The 24,332-nt window shown below is 36.4% G+C and overlaps 1 protein-coding gene across 1 annotated transcript in view; it reads left to right on the top strand.

The window, feature by feature from the left end:
• The first annotated feature begins 6,235 nt into the window (after positions 1 to 6,235).
• Positions 6,236 to 24,332, top strand: part of LOC124541866 (lysosomal alpha-mannosidase-like) — a 40,374-nt gene continuing 22,277 nt past the window's right edge. The window contains exons 1-8 of the mRNA XM_047119775.1: positions 6,236 to 6,358; positions 7,263 to 7,365; positions 10,200 to 10,281; positions 10,798 to 10,983; positions 11,741 to 11,865; positions 12,477 to 12,557; positions 12,864 to 13,000; positions 14,675 to 14,808. Coding sequence (XP_046975731.1) covers positions 6,281 to 6,358; positions 7,263 to 7,365; positions 10,200 to 10,281; positions 10,798 to 10,983; positions 11,741 to 11,865; positions 12,477 to 12,557; positions 12,864 to 13,000; positions 14,675 to 14,808 — 926 coding nt within the window. The 5' untranslated portion in view covers positions 6,236 to 6,280. The remainder of the gene's footprint in view (positions 6,359 to 7,262; positions 7,366 to 10,199; positions 10,282 to 10,797; positions 10,984 to 11,740; positions 11,866 to 12,476; positions 12,558 to 12,863; positions 13,001 to 14,674; positions 14,809 to 24,332) is intronic.

The raw sequence follows: 24,332 nt of genomic DNA, 5'->3' as shown, positions 1-24,332 counted from the left end.
ATGTTATTAAGATAACGATCATTGCGAATGTACGCAAACATACACTGAATTACCAAATTGTATACAGCGTGTTTATAATAATTTGACGACCTCCATGGTCGAGTAGTGTGTACACCGATTTTCATTGGCACCTACTCCACTCTGAGGTCCTGGGTTCAGACGGCCGAGTCGATGTAGAAAATGTTCATTAGTTTTCTATGTTGTCTTGGGTCTGGGTGTTTGTGGTGCCGTTACTTCTGATTCTCCATAACACAAGTGCTTTAGCTACTTACATTGGGATCAGAGTAATGTAGTGTTGCCCAAATTCAGTCTTGGTCTTGTTCTTGCGTTTTTGCAAGACCAAGACCAAGAACAAGACCACATATTTTTAGCAAGACCAAGACCAAGACTGACCGTGCAAGACTTGAGCAAGAACAAGACATAGCCTGCAAGACTCTTGCGTCTTGCAGCTAGGACTTAGCGCTATTTCACGGAGTAGTTAGGTGTAACAGGACCTATGCTCATTACGACTAATACCATAAACAGAAATACATAGCGAATAAAAAAATATCCATTAAAATCAAACTGATTGCATGCATAGTTATGTTTTAACCATCGGCACTTTGATAATGCGGCATCAAAGGTTTTGTACTTCTCAAAGAAATTTGCCGTTTTTCGGAAGCACATGGTTATGATACACGCGCCGGCGGCTTCTTTTTAAATCATATACAACAATCGTTGCCGCAGCGCCGAAATCACAACATTTGACACTATTTTATGGCCGACAAAGGCGTAGGTATACTCATGCAAAATAATTTCGATTTTTAAGAGTAGCTACAGGTGTTCCAAAGAATAAATAAGTTTTAGAGTGCTTAGAATGAAAATGAATACATTATAATGATCACGCAAGTAGTATTATGACTACGATAAAATGCTAAGGATAGGTAGTAGATGTCATAATAATTTATTCTAGTAAGTATATATTATAATATTGATTATATGGTTTTAAACTAATTACTTAGGTACTATTATTGTACATTCAGTCATTATATGTCTTAAGTTTTTAAACGACATATAGGTCAGTTGATTTTTCAAATTTCTTATCAAATCTTCAGTAATTTATTAATCTTCTTGATCTTTACTATGGCTATGTTAATTCAAGCTCACAATGTTCCAATTCTAATACGTTTTTCTAAGATTTAAAATAAATTTTAATAAATAGTTATAGACTAATAGGTAATTGCAAGACTTGCAAGACTCTTGCTGCAAGACCAAGACCAAGACCAAGACTGGGAGTGCAAGACCAAGACCAAGACCAAGACCAGGTGTATTGGCGCAAGACCAAGACCACGACTGGCTAAGTCTCGTCTTGTTCTTGCATTTGGGCAACACTAGAGTAATGTATGTGATGTTGCCCAATATTTGTTATATATCATTTTTTTTAGTATAATTATTAGTTTTGGTGTACGTGTGTATGTCATTATTACTCCTAAACGACTGAAACAAACGGTCCCCAATCATTGAAAGACGTGAAATTAAACTGAAGATTATCGGTTAACATCCGGGTCAGCACCACTGGTTTTTCATTTGTTTATTTTGCATTTACGCGACATATTTCAAAATCATAAACATATTATAGCGCAGAACACAGAAAAAAAGCATTTCTTAACTACAATAATATAACGTTACCACAAATTCCAATAACCAATTAGTTTTCCGAGGCATGGGGTGTTAACATAGCTGTTTTCACAATTCTTTAAAATATATACTTTTAGAACCAGAAGTAGGAAGTAGGTTAACCTCTAAAACAATTATCTTTAATTTAAAATAACAATCAAGCTGGATGCGAATAGCCGGAGAAAGACCACAGTGGCGTGCGCTTGGAGAGGCCTATGTCCAGCAGTGGACAGAAACGGGCTGATGATGATGATGATGAATCAATCTATCACAATAGAAAAACATTCAGTCTACAACACAAATAACCATCAATAATCACATTACACCGTAATAATTATATTCTCGATCTCAATGTGTCAGCCACGAATCTCCCGCCTTTTTTTTTAAAAGGAAGTTTTGTGACGCAGATTTTGCTTGTTTATTCCAACAATACTTTATTCGAATTTTACAAACACTTTCGAAACGTCATTTTACTGATTTGAATTAAATTAGTCCAATGAAAATACTGACCAAAACTTTAGAATATACAGCCTAATAAATAAACTACATAATGCAGTTCATTAAAGAAATAAAACAGCATGTATATGACCTACAGATAAAAAATAAAATAGTAGGCGGTCTCATTCGATTGTATAATGAATTTACATTATTATATATACAATAATAACAAGTTATCGTTTTGATCGTAATTAATCGATTTCGTAATAAAATCGATTACATTATCATCAAAAAAATAATTCGATTATATATTTAAATTAAATAAAATGATCCCATTTCTGAGCATGATAATTTAATCATTACTTAAATGTTATTAATTAGTAATAAAGTATAATGTATAATCTCGCCTTATTGCCTACACGGTGACATTTTTGCCCAGAGGATTACTGGTGGTAATGGTCTGGGTTATCTACCCACTCACTCATCAGTTATTCTACCGCCAAACAACAGCACTCCGTATTGTTGTGTTCCAGTTTGAAGGGTGAGTGAGCCAGTGTAACTACAGGCACAAGGGACATAACGTCTTAGTTCCCAAGGTTGGTGGCGCATTGACGATTTAAGGAATAGTTAATATTTCTTACAGCGTCATTGTCTATGGGTGATGGTGACCACTTATCATCAGGTGGCCTATATGCTCGTCCGTCAACCTACACCATAAAAAAACATGTGCATTTTAGTCGTGACAAAAGTTTTTGCAGTTACTATTTTTAATCCCTATTAGTATTGAGGGCTTAATTCTATTAATAACATTCACTGCTTAGTAAATAGCAAACAATAATCCTCTTTAGATTTCTGCACATTTACGATTGGAGCTTTTCAAAATGAGACCTCAGCTTACGCTATCAATATGTAATATTCCGTGTGTACATATGTGCTACTAACCTTAAATTATTGCACAGATCTTTGCAATTAAAGCAAAAAAATATCGCAATTAACCATTAGGGGTATACAACAACAACAATCTGTAAATTTCCCACTGCTGGGCTAAGGCTCTCCTACTGAGGAGAAGGTTTTGGAACATATTCCACCACGCTGTTCCAGTGCGGTTGGAATACACATGTGGCAGAATTTCAATTAAATTGAACACATGCAGATTTCCTCACTATGTTGGCTACACCGCGGAACTCGAGATGAATTATAAAGACAAATTAAGCACATTAATATTCAGTGGTGCTTGTCTGGGTTTGAACCATCAACCATCAGTAATCATCGGTTAAGATGCACGCGTTCTAACCACCGCTATCTAGGCTCTATATTAGGGGTAAAGTTAGTACAAATACCTTAGGGTTCCGTAGTCTACTAGGAACCCTTAGAGTTTCGTCATGTCTGTCCGTCTGTCTGTCCTCGTTTCCTCCGTTTCTGCACCGATTGCCCCGAAAATTGGTGAAGAGATGTATACTAATAATCCAAAAATTGGTTTAACAGCGAAAAGTTAATACGAAAAAAAAATCGACTTACCCCATCGTGTAGGGTATCGTTAAAAAGGTACCTTTAAATAACAAAAAAATGCCTTGAAACCATGTGTATCAAACCTACCAGTCTCGAGATATACTAATACAAAGTTAAAATTAGAGCGTGCCCCCCCCCCCCCTTAACTTTTGAAATACTATTACCCCCCACCCTTAACTATTGAAAAAAAATGTGCCAAGTAAGTACTTTCAACGAAAACTATAGCGGACTCTGTATCATACATAGTTTTTTTTATACAACTCGACCAACTCGTGCAGTTGCCCTAACTAAATGGTAATTTATGGAAATAACTACCTACAAACTATGAAAATAAGTAGGAATGTTACATACCTACATACAGAAGTGGGCCAGAGTAGAAATAGAGATTGCTAAATTTCCTAATAAATCTTATGGCTACGGAACTGCGGACACGCTCTTGGCCGTATTTTTCCTGAAAATAGTTTTACAATTAGTGTTTTATTAATCATTACGTAAACATAAAAATGTCCGTCCGTTTGTTCGCATTCGAATGCTTATATTCTGTCATTGCTTTGTGAATTTCTATCGATGTTTAGGTAAGGCGATCGTGTTGACATTACCGAGAAATAGAACCTCGGGTTCAATGTAACTTGTTAAGCAACGTTCACACCGCTTATTAAATATTGCAACAGTAATTTAAGTGTTTGTTTTTCAATCTGTACTTTAGATTTAATTGAATCTGTTAACACTAGTGGGTTTTTTTATGTAATAGGTTGGCGGACGAGTATATGGGCCACCTGATGGTAAGTGGTCACCATCATATAGACATATGACATCAGATAGACAATGACGCTGTTAGAAATATTAAGTATTCCTTACATCGTCAATGTGCTACCAACCTTGGGAATTAAGATGTTATGTCCCTTGTGCCTATAGTTACACTGGCTCACTCACACTTCAAACCGGAACACAACAATACTGAGTACTGTTATTTGGCGGTAGAATAACTGATGAGTGGGTGGTACCTACCCAGACGGGCTAGCACAAAGCCGTAGGGCTTTGTGCTACCAAGTTTTATAGTTTTATCTATAATTCTATAATTAATATTATAAATGTGAAAGTAACTCTGTATGTCTGACGCTCTAACGACTAAACCAATAAACCGAATTTGATGTAATTTGGTGTGAAGCAAACTTGAACTCCAAGAAAGGACATAGGCTACTTTTTTGCCTGACACGTGACAACTCCCCTTAAACGAGCAAAGCTGTGGACTGGAACTAGTATGAAAATAAAACACAGTAGAAAAAAAATAGTGTAGGTACTTAACCAGGAATTATTTCAATAACTGAATGCCCTCCTTTTTTTCCGGATGGACAGTTACTGTTGGCCAGAGTGGCCTCTACAGCGTCACCGAGCGGGGTGGCAAGTCACTTAAGACTCTGCCGGATGTTGAGAGCCCACTGAAGGGCTCAGAGTATGCGCGTCTTAAGGGCCTTGCGACAGCTTTCAGCGGTGCGGGATGAGGTGCGGCGTGAGGGGCGGCGGGCGGTGCGGATTGCGGTGGTATGCCACAGCTCGACCGGTTGCGACCGCGGCGGTCAACGCGCGTTAAAAACAAAATTATTTGTTTCGGTCGCGCGTTGGCTAGTCCGTCCACCTGATGCCGCCGCGCGCCGCTTTGAGCTGTGGCCGCCTCGATGCTCTCTAGTACATTTGTCTCGCTCGCACACCGCGCCGCCCGCCGCCGCCGCGCACCGCTCCAGTCGACCCGCGCCACTGTGGCATACTTCGTACATTGTCTAGCGTTTGTTTTCGGCGCTCACCGCTAGCCGCGCTGCTCGCCGCGCCGCAATACTGGCTGTGGCCAGGCGGTAAGGGTGCCTCCTGTGAGGCCGGACCTCGGCTTAGGACGCCGTCAACGTCTGGAGGGACGACAGTGTGTACTCAGAAACTCGTCACGCGCCTAAGCGCGGACGGTAAATAACATAAGAGGGACCTCGACCCCGCCAGCGGGGTCGGTGTGTGTTAACAGTGTAGGTGAGACAGTTAGAGTTCGCCGATGTGATAGCATCGACGGGGGCGCTTAGTACGTCCTTAGGACGTCTATGCATCGCATCGGAGTGCAGCCCTCCATTGCCGCGTGTTACCTCATTTATATAAAAACTAGCGACCCGCCCCGGCTTCGCACGGGTGCAATGCTGATACTAAATATACTACAGAATTTGATTATTTACGACATCGCATTGGAAACTTCTAAAATTATCAGCATTTCTTTACTATATTGTTCATTTATACAAAAACCTTCCACTTGAATCACTCTATCTGCTAAAAATCGCATCAAAATCTGTAATTTTAAAGACAATCGTACATAGGGACAGACAGCGGTGAGCAACTTTGTTTTATACAATATAAGCCAAGCCGCTAGGACTAATTCATACATATGCAGTCAAATTATTGCCGATTAACTAAGACAAAAAAGTCTTACAAAAAAAAATATCACTGTGAACGCACTCTCCTGCATACTATTACGTACTTGAGAAAATCGTAATCAGTTAACGCGCGTTTTCACAGACGGACATCCATATACATACATAAAACTGAAATTGATTTTTGTATCAATATAATAATTTATTAAAATGATCAATCAAAACGAATTACTGATCTAATAATATCAATTGATTGAAAAATATTATTAATAATGTTGAAATACTTTATTATATTAATAATTATTAATAGAAGTGTTTTTACAAAAACAAACGCAGAATGTGGTTACAAGGTACTGTATCTATACATATAATAAAACTAGTAGTCATGTGTTATGTGTCAAGCAAAAAAGAAGCCTATGTCCTTTCTTGCTTGCTTCGTACCAAATTTCATCAAAATCGGTTCAGCCGTTTGGTTGTGAAAGACCGACAGACAAACAGAGTTACTATCACATTTATAATATTAAATATAGATTGGAGTCTATACGGTATACCGAAGTAACATTTTTTACAATTTTTTGTTAGTCTGTTTGTTAGAGCTAATCTCTGGAACGACTGGACCGATTTTGATGAGACTTTCAATGACAGATAGCTGATGTAATAAGGAATAACATAGGCTACTTTTATTCTAGAATTAATGTTAAATCCGAACGCATACGTAGTCGCTGACACCACTAGGCTCTTCATACATATTATAAAAGAAAATGACGGCTGCACTTGTCTGTCTGTATGTTCGCAATAAACTTCAAAACTACTGAACGGATTTTCGTGATGTTTTCACTGATAGACAGAGGGATTCCTAAGGAAGGTTTAGGTATATAATTTATTATACTTTTTGTTTAAATAAGTTAAAATAGAACGACAATTGTTAAACATATCGGAAAAAAAATACAAAAATGGTTTGTGGTAGGGCTTTGTGCAAGCCCGTCTGGGTGAGTACCACCTACTCATAAGATATTCTACCGCCAAACATCAGTACTTAGTATTGTTGTGTTTCGATGTAACTACAGGCACAAGGGACATAACATCTTAGTTCCCAAGGTTGGGGGCGCATTGACAATGAAAGGATGGGTTAATATTTCTTACAGCGCCATTGTCTATGGGCGGTGGTGACCACTTACCATCAGGTGGCCTATAAGCCCTTCCACGAACCAATAGAAAAAAATTATGTCCAAAATTATTTCCTTTAACCAACAGCAATGTCCTCCAACTAAAGATGGCGCTCTAAATGTCCATATCATACCACATTCGCACATGGACGCTGGATGGGTGAAGACCTTTGATGAATATTACTACGGCAGTAAGGAAATATTCAGTACTAAATATATAACAAAAACAACAACAACAGCCTGTAAATTTTGCACTTCTGGGCTAAGTGCCTTTGAGGAGAAGGTTTGGAACATATGACACCACGCTGTTCCAATGGTATGGTGTATACATGTGGCACAATTTCGTTGAAATTAGACACATGCAGGTTTCCAAACGATGTTTTCCTTGACTAAGCACGAGATGAAGTATAAACTCATAATAAGCACAGGAATATTAAGTGGTGCTTACCTGGGTTTGAACCCGCAATCATCGGTTAAGATGCACGCGTTCTAACCACTGTTTCATCTCGGCTCAATTCAAATCAAAATGAGAAAAAGTTGATGAACTAAAAGGCAAAATTTAACGTCTGCGATACTACTAGACCGATTTTAATGAAACTCAGTTCCCTAAGTTGAAGCGTACCTAACTTAGATTGAAAATGATCTTCTCAATACGACTTTTAGTTTTCGAGAAATTCTGGGACAAACATACACTTACTAAATTAAGCATATGTACATGAAATAACAACAACAACAACAGCCTGTAAATTCCCACTGCTGGGCTAAAGGCCTCCTCTCCCTTTGAGGAGAAGGTTTGGAACATATTCCACCACGCTGTTCCAATGCGGGTTGGTGGAATACACATGTGGCAGAATTTCTATGAAATTTGTCACATGCAAGTTTCCTCACGATGTTTTCCTTCACCGCTGAGCACGAAATGAGTTATAAAGACAAATTAAGCACATGAAACAGCGGTACTTGCCTGGGTTTTAACCCGCAATCATCGGTTAAGATGCACGCGTTCTAACCACTGGGCCATCTCGACTCTATTGTATATGAAAACCTAAATAAAACATCACACTCAAATATAATTTAATTTTAACAATGTTATATACATACTTGTTGAACTGATAACCTCCTATTTTATACGTCGGTTAAAAAACACAGATAAGAATCTAACCGGAACAGCTTAAAATATAAAAGAATATATCTGACTTGTAACATTTAATAAAGAACCAGGAAAACTGTTCTTTGTTATTCATCCGTATTACCTATACATACAATAAAATTAGAGTGTCTGTTTGTAATATTAAATAGTCCTTTTTTACTCAATGCATATATACACGGTACACATACCAAAAATATATTTTTTTTAATTTTTTGTCGGTCTGTCTATCTGTTTGTTCCAGCTAATCTTTGAAACGGCTGGACCGATTTTGACGGGTATTTCACTGCCGGATAACTCATATAATAGCGAGTAACTTAGGCTACAATAATAATTTTTTTAATTCAAACGCGTACAAGGTCACGGGCACAGCTAGTTAATAATAAAAATATATAAAACAAGGTTATGAGCAAGTGGTACTTACGAATTTTGAACGAATTTACAAACTCCAGTAAGCTTTAACTTTTGTTTATAATACTGTCATGGTGGGGCTTTGTGCAAGGATATATGGGTAGGTACCACCCACTCATCAGATATCTTACCAGCAGTATTTAGTATTCAGTATTTTTGTGTTCCGGTTTGAAGGGTGAGTGAGCCAGTGTCCAATTTGGCAGTGTAAAAGATGGTTAATAACACAACAATGGGGCGGCCATTGTCTATGAGCAATGGTGACCACGTACCATCAAGTAAGCCATTTTGCAAGCCGTCTATCTATATACAAAAAATAATTTTGTATAAGCGATCGAAAACATTTTTTTTTATTTTATGGTATAGGTTGGCGGACGAGCATATGGGCCACCTGATGGTAAGTGGTCACCATCACCCATAGACAATGACGCTGTAAGAAATATTAACTATTCCTTACATCGTCAATGTGCCACCAACCTTGGGAACTAAGATGTTATGTCCTTTGTGCCCGTAGTTACACTAGCTCACTCACCCTTCAAACCGGAACACAACAATACTGAGTACTGTTATTTGGCGGTAGAATAACTGATGAGTGGGTGGGACCTACCCAGACGGGCTTGCACAAAGCCCTACCACCAAGTAAACATAGAGCTGAGATGGCCCAGTGGTTAGAACGCGTCCATCTTAACCGACGATTAATGCGGGTTCAAACCCAGGCAAGCACCGCTGATTCATGTGCTTAATTTGTCTTTATAATTCATCTCGTGCTCAGCAGTGAAGGAAAACATCGTGAGGAAACCTGCATGCGACAAATTTCACAGAAATTCTGCCACATGTGTATTCCACCAACCCGCATTGGAACAGCGTGGTGGAATAAGTTCCAAAACCTTCTCCTCAAAAGGAGAGGAGGCCTTTAGCCCAGCAGTGGGAATTTACAGGCTGTTGTTGTTTGTTTGTTTTTGTTTGATCGAAAACATGAGAAAGAATTTCTAACAAATCTCATTTCATAAGCGAAAAACGTCCTTTTGAGGACGTAAGTAAAACCAGCCTCTGTGGTTTGTATGACTTCCTGGGTTACCACAAAGTCCTACCAACTGTGTGTCTGCCCTGCTTTCAGCATTACTTAGTATTGTTGTCGTTTGAAGGATAAATGAGCAAGTATAACAGACACAAGGGGCATAACATCTTAGTTCCCAAGGTTGGCGCATTAGTGATGAAAATAATTGTTAAAATTTCTTACAGCGCCATTGACTTTGAGTGCTTGTAAACACCATCAGCCCACCCATTTGCCCGTACGTCTACATATATAAAAGAAGCTTATATAAATGTTACGCAACGCGGCAGGCAGGACGCAAGGCGGCAGGCAGGAGCTGGATGCGAGTAGCCCGAGAAAGACCACAGTGACACAGACAAAAACGGGCTGATGATGGGATGTGATGTGATATAAATGTTGAATTTGCCTTATTATTGCAGCCAAGACCAGCGTCAGCTCAGCAAATGTTCAGCTGATATACCACTCCGTGTTATCTGAACTCATCCATGACAAGAGAAGAAAGTAAGCAATACGAAAGCTAATTAAAAAAGATCTAATTATACTTTACTAGCGACCCTATAATAATATACTAGGAATTTGTTTATTTACGACATCACATTACAAACTTCTAAAATTATCAGTGTTTCTTTACTACATTGTCTATGTATTATATACAATAACTTTGCTCTCGAATCACTCTATATATCAAGAATCGCATCAAAATCCGTTGCGTAATTTTAAAGATATAAGCATACAAAGGGACCGACATAACATGTTGTCGATTGCGACTTCGCCTGTTTTAATGAGTTTTTCGTTAGCTTTTAAGCTTAAAAAATACAATTAACATCCTTTTAGAAATTCAAACTTGCTGTATAAAAAGTTTCATCAAAATTGGTTTAGTGATTTATGCATTAAAACCGCAACAAACAAACGGACTAACATACAGAGTTTGACATTTATAATATTAGTAAGTATACCCGTAGATAATTAAAATATTATAAGCTTCTTAAACATAATATTTGTTAATATTGTCCTCAGATTCACATTTTCGGAGACGGCATATTTCTGGCGCTGGTGGAAGGAACAGCGCGGAACAACTCGAGCCACATTCAGATCCCTCGTCGCGGAAGGTCGGATAGAGTTCGCGGGTGGTGGTTGGGTGCAAGCTGATGAGGCTACCATTGACTATCTTCAACTCTTGGACCAGTATACATGGGGCCTCAGGTATTTTGCTGGAAGAATTTTGATGGTATTTCCATATTTCCAAAATCAAAATGACATTTTCAAAATTTGAGATATATTTAATCATGCTTAATATGTGTTCTTGCTTTTAAGAGATATATCATATAAGAACTTTGCTTTAATTATCGCAAAAACAGTGCTGTATGGGGTATATAGCTCTGCAATATCTAATTGGCCATATTAATGCATTCATGTATCTTTATTAGTATCTCAAACGTATATATATAGTAATGTTATATAAAAATATGCACATGCAAAACGCTTGTATTACCGATGATTACGGGTTCAAACCCAGGCAATCACCACTGAATTTTCATGTACTCAATTTGGGTTTATAATTCATCTCGAGCTCGGCGGTGAACAAAAATATAGTGAGGAAACCTGCATGTCTAATTTCAACCAAATTCTGCCACATGTGAATTCACCAACCCGCATGGTGGAATACGCTCCTAACTCCTCCTCCTTTCAAAAGGAGAAGAGGACGTAACCCAGCAGTGGAAAATTTACAGGCTCTTACTATACTGTATGTATCTATTAGATCAGAATCTTTCATAAGAAAGTGTCTCAAATGAATTCGTAACGCTGGATTTGACACCTTGATTTGAACCCAGGAACCTTGAAATCTTCGGCCTTATATGACCACTAGACCTCGTTGTGCAGTCCAAAAGTAAATAAGCGCTGAAAAAATACAGACGATTATGTGACTTATATATATCTGATGTAATGTATATTTTTGCAGAAAACTAAATGACACGTTAGGTCCATGCGGCAAACCCAAAGCAGCGTGGCAGATTGACACGTATGGCCATACGCGGGAACACGCCTCCTTAATCGCGCAAATGGGTTTCGATGGGCTTTTTATAGGTATCTATCTCTCTGCAAATTATGTAAATTTGATTTAAATATACTTTACTGTACACCAAAGAAAAATCCAAAAATCTTAGGTATTCCTCCTGACACCTAAGCATTTAATGAAATCACTTGCGACAACGGCCGAATGTACTTTTCAAAGCATTAAACTGTTTTTGTTGCAAAGGCCGAGACGTTGACAGTTAAAACATAAACTAAAGCTAATTAGTTATATCCATAAAACCCATTTAATATGCCAAAACCTTTAAAAAAATGACTGTACATTCCCTGTAACAATTTTCCAATCTCTTCCACTTTTAAACTCTGCTAAAACTATTGATCGTATGGAAAAACGTGAAGAACTACCGTTATTATCATCAGATAATTCATTGTGAAAAATAGGTCAGTTGTGACCATTTAATCTGATGATTCAAGAATCGAAATCTCATAAATCACGTGCCAACTTAAAACCAGAAATGACAGGAAAACCTCTAAGATTGAGATTTTCTGGAGAGTACTGTTTTTGTGAACAGTCTGAGCTCCAAGTTCACGAAGACCTTTGGAATTAAATTTTAAATAACTGTTCGCCAAAAAAAGACTGTACAATTGTTGATTGTATCTCTCAGGTAGAGTTGAGCACAAAGAAAGAGAAACAATGCTGGAGGAAGATCGGATGGAGTTCATTTGGAGAGGCAGCGAGCAGCTCGGTAAGTATACAGCTCAGTTAGATACCAGAAATTGTTTAGTTTCGTAAACTCAAACTCAATTTAGAAGCATTAAGCTTACTTACTTAGGAAGTGATTGTTTCATTTCTTAGGTGTCCTGTCAATCATAAACTCACTCATTGCATATAACCTTTCACATGAAAGGATGCCTTAACAACTTTTTTAAATTTGATGTCAGAGGCATTTTGGAATTTTTTTGGAATTTATTGACTCTTTGCGCAAAGTTATGACGATGCCCTTATTAATAAAGATATTCTTCCTACAAATAAGAAAATTTATTTTTTAAAGGTAAAATGTCTGACATAATAACGCATGCGCTGTTCAATCTATACAACGCACCGGACGGATTCTGCTTTGACTTCCTCTGCAGCGACGAACCAATCGTCGACGATCCTGACAGCAAAGTTTACAACGCTGATAAGCGAGTAAGTTCATTTGTATAGCTTCGAATTGTAGATATAAAAATGTATACTAATATTATAAATGTGAAAGTAACTCTATATGTCTTTTTGTTTGTCGCTTTTTAACTGCCAAACCTATGAACCGAATTTGATGAAATTTGCTATGGAACAAACTTGAACTCCAAGGTAGGACATAGGCTACTTTTTGCTTAACATATAACAACCAATCCCTAAAAGCTGGGATTGATAAATAGTATACTACACGGAATTAAAGTTACCAGATCGTAGAATCAGCATGGCAAAATAAACTCTAACAGCTTGGCAAGAACCCTCGTTATTCTCATCTTGGAGTGAGAAGTTTATATGCTTATGCTTGTCAATCATAACTGCTGGGAACTGTGTCAAAAATGCTAGCAGCTTTACATAAATCGACCAGAATCATGAAATTTGGCAAGAAGCGATATCATGCAGCACCAGAAGAAGCCGAAAATCGTATATTTGTTGTTACATCAGTATATACTTCAGTGGTTTTGTGATGTTATGCCCGATTTTAATACTAAATCCAACAAAGCTGACAACTTACTATATTGATAAAAGTTAAAATATCTTGTTTGTTAATAAACTCTACAATAAATTAACTGATTTTAATAATTCTTCCATTAATAGAAAGCTTAAACGTGGCGTCAATTTCAATTCACTAATATTAGGGTTCAATGTATGTATCTCCTGCCCTTATCCCAATTTATTTGGGGTCAGGACAGCATAACTCCTTCCATACTTCTCTGTTTGACGTCATCTCACATAACATGCTTTCCATCTATATCGTCTTTCCTGTATGGTGTTCCATCGTTTCTTAGGTCGTCCCCTTATCTATATCCATCTACGTTCATAGTCAAGACCTCACAGCTTGGTCCTCATTGCTCCGAATAACATACCCATAACATGACGAAAATAACCGGGCGAACCAAGTTGCTCAAGGAGGCACCACGCGCACGTTACGTACTCTCAATGTGATAGCAGACAGTGTGGATTTGTTTTGTTGCATCCTAAATGAACTCACAATAATTGCTGCTTGGAATATATCATATACAATTTAGTATTATATTATAAGAAGAAAGAAAGAAGAAGAAAGAAAGAATTTTTATTTGTAAGCATCGTTTTGATACATCAGTGACATAAACAATACAACAAAAAAAAAAAACAAAAACTTAAAATAACAATACAATTAAATAATATCTAAGAAAGATTTTAAAAAGAGACATAAATAAATAAAAACAAAATGCTGCCTACATAGCAGTACGATGCCACAAAAAGGGAAATCACTCAGCATTTGCTGTCGTCCTAGGAATTTCACACACAGAAAAATAAAAGAATGGATAGATTCATCTCAGTATTCTCATCTCCGCTAGATGCAGTTGTCTTTCACTCATTCCTATGAATATATTTGTGCAATTAGTAGAAACCAATGTACAGTTGAAGATATCACATCTAATTTAAATTTGTAACGACTATATTAAAAAGATTTCATGTTGATATAAAACTAGAAGTATTCCAAAGATGTTACACTATTTTGAACCATGTTATCATACTATGTAAGTTTAGTATATGCAGTTGTTAGTTTAGTGCTTTAGTTTAAAAAGGTATTAAGACTACGACTTGATGAAGGAATTAATTTGAAAAATGAAATTGAATCTACAGGTGAATGATTTCATCTCACAAGTGGAGCGTCAGGCGAAGTACTACGATCATGATAACATCATAGTCACCATGGGGGGAGACTTCACCTACCAGAGCGCTGCGAACTGGTTCATCAATATTGATAAATTGATAAAGTGAGTATGGAAGTCCAAGGGTACCGGGTACAACGTTACGAGACGAGCTTGACGTGTTTTTTTATAATTGAACTTGCGTTTGAATTTAACAAAAAAGTCATTGTTGTAGCATAAGTTACTCCTTATGAAATCAGCTGTAAAATCATATTTACAGACTTGACAGCTGCCAGCCTGCCACCAATGTGTCTGGGAAGTTTCTTTTTTTACTCGCACGGTGTCTCTACTGTCGGAATTATAATGCCCTCTATTGTTTCTGCACGGTGCCTATATATTAATTGATTTTGACGTTACAACGTCTTATAAATTGGTTTACCGGGTGACACTTCAAGAAACTGCGTTACGCTCCGCTCACGTTACGCGCTCACAGTGAGAGCGAGTGAGAGGCACGCGTCCCTTCCGCTCGGGCATGGTTAGCCCGCCTATGAGCGAGAGAGACAGACAAAATTCAGTGCGAGATTCTTTGTATAAATTAATGTTTTAAATATAATTCTTTGTATAACAAAATGTTTTAAATTGTTACTATTATTTCATCCTTCTTCCTACTATACGAATGAATATTCACATTAAAATTATTTTACCACTCAAAGTCGTTGACACGTAAAACTTTCGCCCGTATACCGACTTTACAGGCAACAGGTAATTTTATTTATATGGTGTATACATCTGCTGAGATCGGATTTTTATCTTGATATGTATATATTGAATTTTTCCTATCTTCTAAACACCAATTTTATAGGTTAATGTTTACCCTGGTAACACGTAGCGAAAAAACTACAATGCAGAATAATTTAGATTATTTCCCAAAATGGCAACCTCATTTAAAGTATGGGAAATCCCCTTTAACTTACCAGTACGGCTAGCTTTTTAATGAAGTTCAAACTATAACTTTATATTATACTAGCTGTGCCCGCGACTTCGTCCGCTTGGATGTGGGTATGAAACTGGGTATTTATGAGGATAATAGTAATTAATATGTTGTAATTACAACAATGCTTCTCTGTAAACAATATTAGTTGTAGTGCCGTCTGGAATCAAAGCGTATAAGTTTTTGGGATTGCTCACGCGCGATAAAGCTACATAAAGTTGACCGTGCGAAAAACAGTTAACTGTTAAATCCAAACCCGCAACTTTCAGCGTTTGCCCTTGCGCTTTGTTGATGGTCATTGCATAGGATATGCTTACTGGGAATTGAACCCGTTTGAATGAAAATGGAAAGTTATTGGGAATCAAAGGAATTCGAGGTATAAAAACACTCTCACCGGCTCCACACCCCGTTAAAACTTCTGCTTCTATGATATTTTTCTGCAAATTAATTACCATTTAATAACCATTACAAAGTTTTGGGGGACTAAGATTTCTAAGCAGCATTATAGGTACCCCGACTTTTAAATTTATTCTGTGAGCCGGTAATCCAGGGGCATTGAGAGATTCTAAAAATTCAACCGGATAGTTTGTAGATTCTCCTTCATCCGTCACCCTATTAATGGAGATATACTCTACACTATCCCCCGAAACATAACTTAAAATTTCAGCATTTATTGCTGCCACTTGGTCGTTACGTGGAGTTAAAATCGCTCTTTCGCATAACCAGGAGTTTTCGTTACTGGATATTTGCGATGTATTTCCATATACAGATGATATAAGTTCTCGCAACGAAGTAACTGTGCAACATAGGTTTTCGCGCAGAATAACTTTTCCTTGTTCCTGCGGATACAAACCGTTGCCAATCTCAAGTAGCAAGTCAGAAAACTCCTGTGCATTTTCGTTGTCTCCGATTTGCACACGCATATTTACTGTCATATGCATAGGTATAATGTGGTGTCATAGTTGAGAACTTTTTATACATGCTCCAACTTCATCTGCCCTAGTTCCGCGTGGTATTACAGGCAGAATCTGATGAAAATCACCGCAAAAAAGTACAGTTACACCACCCATAGGTTGGTCATTTTGCCTAATATCACGTAATGTCCTGTCTACAGCTGCAACAGCTTTACGGTTGGCCATTGTGATTTCATCCCATATAATAAGACTACAATCACGTAATACCTTGACTTTATCGCTATTTCTAGAAATATTACAAACTGGACTCTCTGTGCGCTCTAATTCGATCGGAATTTTAAACATACTATGGGCCGTTTTACCTCCTGGCAATAAAGTGGCTGCTATACCCGATGAAGAGACAGCAAGTGCAATTTTAGTTTGACTTCTTATTTTTGCCAAAATTGCTTTGGTGAGAAAAGTCTTTCCCGTTCCCCCGGGAGCATCTACAAACAGCATTTCTCCTATTGCGTTGTCTACACTCCGACATACACGATCGAATATTAAACGCTGTTCTGCTGATAGTCTTAAGACATATGTTTCTGCAGTTTCGGCCAGTTCTGCATGATTATAGTTTATTTCCATTGCATAATCTCTATTAATGTGTTCACCATCAAGTGATGGCTCAGGCATGCCATATTGTAAAATAGGATTACCCCCAATATATATAACTATATCCTGAATAGCCAGCAAACAACGATTCAAAAGACTTTCACGTAATCTTTCATTATCGTGGTTCTCAGTCGATAGCTCCGCGTGCCTGAAAAAGTCCTCAGATAATTTACCTTGATATTTATGCCACAGCTGTGTGGCATCTCAAAGTGCACAGAATACCAGCATGACTGCAAACAAATGACGCAATCTTTGAGGACTATCACTGACACTTGCTTCGGACAAAGCATTATCCCAGTGTTGGTCATTGCCTAGCAAGTGACGTGCCCGGCAAGCTGCTTGGTAAGTAGGGTGGACAATATTATTAACTTTTCGAAGTTCTTCAAAAGAAGTAGGACCTCTAACCGTATGCAAAAGCAAGCGCAGGTAAAAGCATTCAGAATTATTGGGATGTACAGTATAATATACTCTACCGATAACATGTTCTTTATAAATGCTTGATTCACCATCTACGGGTGTGCCACGTCTTCTGCGGTTAAAAATACCCCGTTGTTTATTGTAAGTATAATATAATGGAACTTCATTGTAAAGTAATGTCTTAGCAAATGTATCTGTGTTGCAAAGTTCAAAGAATGCAAGTAGAGTGGTTCGTCTTGAGTTTTCTAAGCGTTCTCTCACGTTATCGGGGTTAAAATACACCCGTTGTCCACCTTCCAGATGTACATCGAGGTGGATAACGGGTGGATATCTTATGTGGACAGGAAAACTTAGAATACGCCAAACAGCTTCAGAAGAGCTAATATACCGACCGGATTGAAATCTTGTAATTTCATCGTTATTATTATTTGTGAATCCTACTGTTGCCTGGTCACTACCCTTGTTTACATATTTGCATATGTATTTAATCGATTGGACACTATTACAAACATCAACGTTAACATGAGCTTGAAATGTTCTGGATAGCACCGGTGAATATGGTACTACCCATTTATTATCCACTTCTATTTCTTGGCGGTTTACTTTAATTTTAGCTATGAAACCACCTTGTTGGGGGGATTTTCTGCGATACAAAGGATATCCGTTTTCCCCTGATATTGTGTGGTCTGAAAGTGCTCGAGGATATTTTTTAGAGCATTGACCATTTTGTATACAGGGAGAATTTCTGTTTAATGTGCCGCAAGTATGTATCATGTTAGTCCTTACAATTTCGTACAGAATGGGATCTTGATTACGATCAGGAAATTCAGCACTTATAATAGAATCAATAGCATCAGGCCTAATTTTTTCTTCTAACCATAGCAATATGTGGGCATGTGGTAATCCTCGTTTTTGCCACTCGACGGTGTACATATAGCATTAAGATAATCCGAAAATATTTTTTTTAGTGATTATGTCAATCAACAGCTTAAGCTTTAAATGAAAAACTCGGGCTATTATTTTGCCTATCATGTGATGCCTGACCAGGAAAAAGTTGTTCTGAAATTTCAATCCACTTTGGGTTCGTTGTAAAAGTAATGAAAAGGTCAGGACGACCGTATTTACGAACATAGCAAAACGCGTCTTGCGTTCGTTCGTGCATGTAACGTGGACCTCCTATAAAACTCGACGGTAAAATGACTAATCGTCCCAAGTTCTCCACGTTTTCATCATGTTGCATTGCATCTCGCAAATGCACATAATCCTCAGCACGTAATCGTGTCTGGTTAGTACGTATATAAACTAACCTTTCTGTTTCGATTTTGGCATACATGTCTACGATGAATTGATTAAACAATCCTCGAAATCGCTGCAAATAATTAAAATTGTTTTGTCTTATTTATATTTGATATGAATAAAACTGAAGGGCAGAAATTTTTTTTCTATAATTTGTAACCCTGGTAGTTGAATCGACTTGGTAGAGTCCAAAATTGTACCCGTCTTCCCCATGACAATATATTATAGGATATTGCAAGGCATCATAAGCTCGGTGTGTTTCATAAATACGCTGCAAGCGATCGTCGTGAGTGCGTAATACAATGTCTCGTCTATCGCAATCCTGATCAACCATGACTATTGCAACTTCATCTACAACAGGAGCATTATACCGTCCACGATGTTCTGCTGCAGGACGTCTATCAGCCCTAATTACAACTTTGTAGTCATTATTTTGATCTCGTGAGATAGAGTCTAAAGCAGCTTTAAAACTCTTAACATATGGATTTACTTGGTGTAACATATTTTGTAGTTCAGCTATTAGGTTGATGTTCAGATCTGAAAAATATCCGTTACGGATATTGGCCTGTTCATTATAATTTGATACAAAATATATTTGTAAAAATCTAGGCTCATTTTGGGGAAGCAACGATCCTATAAGATGGTATACTTGGCCTTGCACCTTAAAAGTTGGCATAAATGGTCCTTCTGTAATTTGTTTGGCGCCAAAAGACGTCATTTGGAATGCACTATTAAAATTACGTACAATATCTAAGAAATGTTTAGACTGAGGGTGGTTACCATCGAGTAATGCTTTTAAGAGTTCTGGAGGCTCACGAAAATTATTAATGAGCACTTTACCACTTAAACAGCACATTCCATTTGGTTCTTTTCTCCATTTTAAAGCGTTACAAAACTGGCAACGTATCTCCATACCTCCTAAAGAAGCGAATCCAGAGTAGTTTATTCTGGGCGTATACAGAAATCCTGATTTTTCCTTTGTGACCCAAGGAAGGACATCACTATCTGAACTATCATCCGAGCCTTCTATCGAATTCGAGGATATTCTATTAATTCGATGTCGAAGTCGATCGGCACTTAATCGTGACTGACGTTGGTCTACAGTTTCTTCGTGCCGTTTTTCCCTCACTCTTTCTCTCTCTGCTAATAAAAACAATTCCTCTTCCTGACGGGTTAGATTATAATTTTCTCTAGCTGTTTGTAGTCTATGTCCATGTTCATCTTCATTTTCAAGAATTCTCGCATTATTAGACTCTATTGAGATGCAGTAAGTCTTGCTGCATGAATCTGTTCCGATTCCTGTGATCGAATTATTCTCATCCGTTTAGCATCTCTGCTACATTGGCTGAGATTAGATTTTTTTCGAGGCTTTCTCACTAACTATGATACAACTATTATATTAACAAACTAATGTAAGTAAAACAACAAACGAAACTAACAAAAAAACTAAATTAAAATCTTCTTACTGCTTAATTATTTTACTAAGAAAATGTTATTAATGAAATGCACGTACAACACTATTATTTTACCTACGTAAGTCAAATTATTACTACTAACGTAAAGAAAAATTAAAGAAAACAAACTAATCTAAACGAAATACTGCAATAAAATCTCTCAATTGAAAATATTGAAAGAACTACTATTAAACACTTAATACTAATTTAAAAAAAAAAACTATTAAATCTAATTAGAATGTGGACTCCACAATTCCACATACAATTCGCGTCAGGGAAAGAACCTGAGCTGAGAGCGTATTTTAATTTTGCTTAATGACCGTTTCTCATAAGCTAACGAAGCCAATCAGGGATAGACACCTGCAGAACGTTAAAGTAAACAATTATTTTAATCTAATAATTGAGTACTTATTGTTATTATTTTTGACCAAACGACCCAAATATTTATCACTTACACATCGACATTCAAACACATTTATTGACAGGGAAAGAACCTGCACGGTGGAAAGCTGCCTGGGAAGGTCATTATTTTGACAAAAATCTTGACACCGCGTTTTAGGAATTGTGACTGACGGTACAGCGCCATCTAACAAAATCAAACGGAAACTACTAAAAAATTTAAACCGCTGCGCTTTGGGTTTATATAATATCTTTTGAACGGAATGTCCGATTTGAGTAATTCAAAAAGTAATTAGTAGGTATTGAAACAGACTTGAATATAAAATAATTTATTACGGTAAGGATGAATACAATATTGTGGCGTTTTATTTTTAATTTGATCAGATTGATTGATGTGATGATGCAATTCTTTAGATTGACATAACTTTTTTATTTATGAACCGATTGAAACAAAACAAAGACTAAATGTTAATCCCTGCAAACCATAACGAAATCGTGAAAACTGTATTCAATTAGATTAAGCCGTTTTTGAGATTAGCGCGAACAAACGTACAGACAAACAGACATACAGACATACAGACAAACAGACAAAAATTCTAAAAATCATTAATTTGGATTCTATTGCGTATATAAAGTTCCCCTAACAAAGTTTTTGTTATTTATCTTGCATGTACAGACACCGACCTTTTACAATTTTATTATATGTATTGATAAATAATGAGCTCGCTTCGTTTCCTTAGCCTGGATATATATCGGATATATATTAAAAAATCGGATATTTTCGAACCCTGATAATAATATTTAAATATATTATATAATTCAATGACAATTCTACAATTTCAATCGTTATTATATTAAATTCAATGTTGCCAGTCACGAATATTAAAAGCAAAAAACATCGGAAGGAAGTACACCTCGTACAATTTTCAGCGAATTATCTGAAGCGGTCAGTGAGCCAAAACGTTATGCTTTAGTGAATACGCTAAAATTCAAATTATTTAACGATAAAAAAATGATATTAACAGCACGAGAAGTTCGGTAGATATGCAGTGAAATAATTTTAAATATGTTTGTAAGAATATGACTTACAGAAGTGTTTAGCAGAAATCGTGACATACTTAAGGAGAGAGAGCGTTGTGCCTCGAAGAAGTTATGCATAGAAAAAGAATCGGGCACTCACTCCCTCATTCCACCCCCATTAACTTATGTTGCCCTTCAAAATTATAGATATCAATAAGAATAAGATACTAAAAGGATCTAAGATTATCTCCAAGTAAATTCGATTATTTTTGTTATTAAAATTTTATTATTCACATTTCAACATTAAAAAAATATATTCCACCAAAGAATGTCCAGTCTCCTCTTCTTTATTTTTCCGTTGCCATAGTTACATAATTAAAGTCATTATGTGACTATGGCCAGTTATAACTCTATAATTTAAAAAGTTATTAGTGTATATATTACATATTATTAATTAAATACATCATAATATAATATATTGGCTAATTAACCTTACAGCTCGGCCATCCTATCTTAGTGGGTCCTCCCACTAGCTCGTATAATTAAAATTTACATAGGAAGGAAAAAAAACAAAAAGCAAAAAAAATAAAAATAAACAGAATAATACTAGCTTAATTAAGGTATACAATTAATGATAATATATAGAACATACATTGGCCCAAAGATATCACATAGGGCGGGTAAAAGTTAATTACAAATCGTAACATCAATACTGTAAATTTTTAGGCTATTTATACAAATGATATAAATTTATTAATTGCATATTAAACATAACAACCTGAAAATCTATGTCAAAATCAGTATAATATATATAAATATAGTATAATATATATAAATATACATAATCCATAATCACATTTCGAATTCATTTAGTACATCATATTCATGTATCATATTCTCATTATATAATCATTATCATAATCACAAATCTGTATCATAATTCAATTTCATTAATAATACTTCATTCTCATTCTCTATTTCTTTTTCTTGCGCAATTTGTCACAGTCTAAGGTCATCTGTGCGACACCGTTATCTTGGTGCCATTCATTTTCTGCACTGACCAGTCATGACAACTTACGCTCAGGCCTTAAAAACTATCTTGCAATCATATGTGCGACATCCATTTCTGAATGCCATTCATTATCTGCACGGATTGCTCATATGTTTCAAATTTACATCAAAATATCAACATTCTTAGTAATGACACACACTACTTAAAATCATTAACTCAAATCTCAAAAAAAAAAAATTAATAATGTTGCAGGAATTTGATCAACTGAAAATAATAATCGTAAATAATCAATTGTTTATTGCATTACACACTTATTAAAAACAATCCATGTTATATTATTATTATCATTATAAAAGAATATTTAAAAAAAATATATTTTGTTTTATACTTATTATTCTTTCTCTAAATCTCTAACTCTCTAATTTCTGAACTCTCACTCTAGTCACTGTCACTGTTATCACTGGAGTAACCATTATAATTCATCCACGCATAAATCTTATATATCTAGTAAATAAACCCGAAAGCGATTCAATTATGCGATAACTGCTAAATTTTCTAATTCTAAGCAATGAATCTTTTGTTCATCGACTGAAGTTTTACAGCTATAATACGTTACAGGCCTCAGTAAACCGTCTGTATCGATTTGCAGGAGAATTTCAGCAATGCCTATTTTTTATGCATCTGTGTGCATTTCGGTTTCTAAATTATATATAACATTAATATTGGACGTTCAACTAACTTTGCTTTTAATATTCTAAACGATTCAGATTGTTCAGTCGTCCATTTCCATCCAAATTTAGGCCTAAGTAGGTCTGTTAATGAAGGGGCGATAAGCGTAAAGTCTTTCACAAATTGACCAAAGAAACTAGCCAGGCCAATAAAGCGCTCGACATCATAACATTTCGCGGGGTTGTGAAGTTATGTATAGTTATAGCTAACGTTTTTCGCGTTCCTGAACGTATCCCTTGACCACTTACTTGAAATCCTAAAAAGTCTAGTTCAGTATAAAGGAAACTGCATTTCTTTAATTTAAGGTTAAGTCCTGCGTCTTTTATTTCCTTCACCATGAATTGAACTAATCAACGTTCCGAAAAAGAGAGTCTGTACGGGCGGTAAACTACTGGTTGCGTATCATTCAAGTCTATTTCCATTTGAACCACATTATTCAACTCTAAGTCACGTAAATTTACTGAGAAACATGTTTTAAGTATCTTTTTAAGTCTGTTAATTTCATCCTCACTAAGTTGCTTATCGTGAATAATAGATGAACTAGTCTTAGGATTATTAAAATCCAATTAATTTAAACTTAAGTGATTTCTAATACAAGCAGCACGTGTAACCAATAAGCTCTGACTTAAACAAATCGTATTATCACTAAAGTTTTGTACCAGTATTTTACTCCTGTCAATCTATATTATACTCACCCGGCATCAAATAATATTCGTTATTCAACGTACCTCGTATAGAACCACTAATGCGAATCGACCTCAAATACT

Source organism: Vanessa cardui, chromosome 29 (assembly GCF_905220365.1).
Source record: "Vanessa cardui chromosome 29, ilVanCard2.1, whole genome shotgun sequence".
Taxonomy (NCBI): Eukaryota; Metazoa; Arthropoda; class Insecta; order Lepidoptera; family Nymphalidae; genus Vanessa; species Vanessa cardui.
Note: the sequence above shows the minus strand (reverse complement) of the source record. Positions and strands in the feature narration are given on the sequence as shown.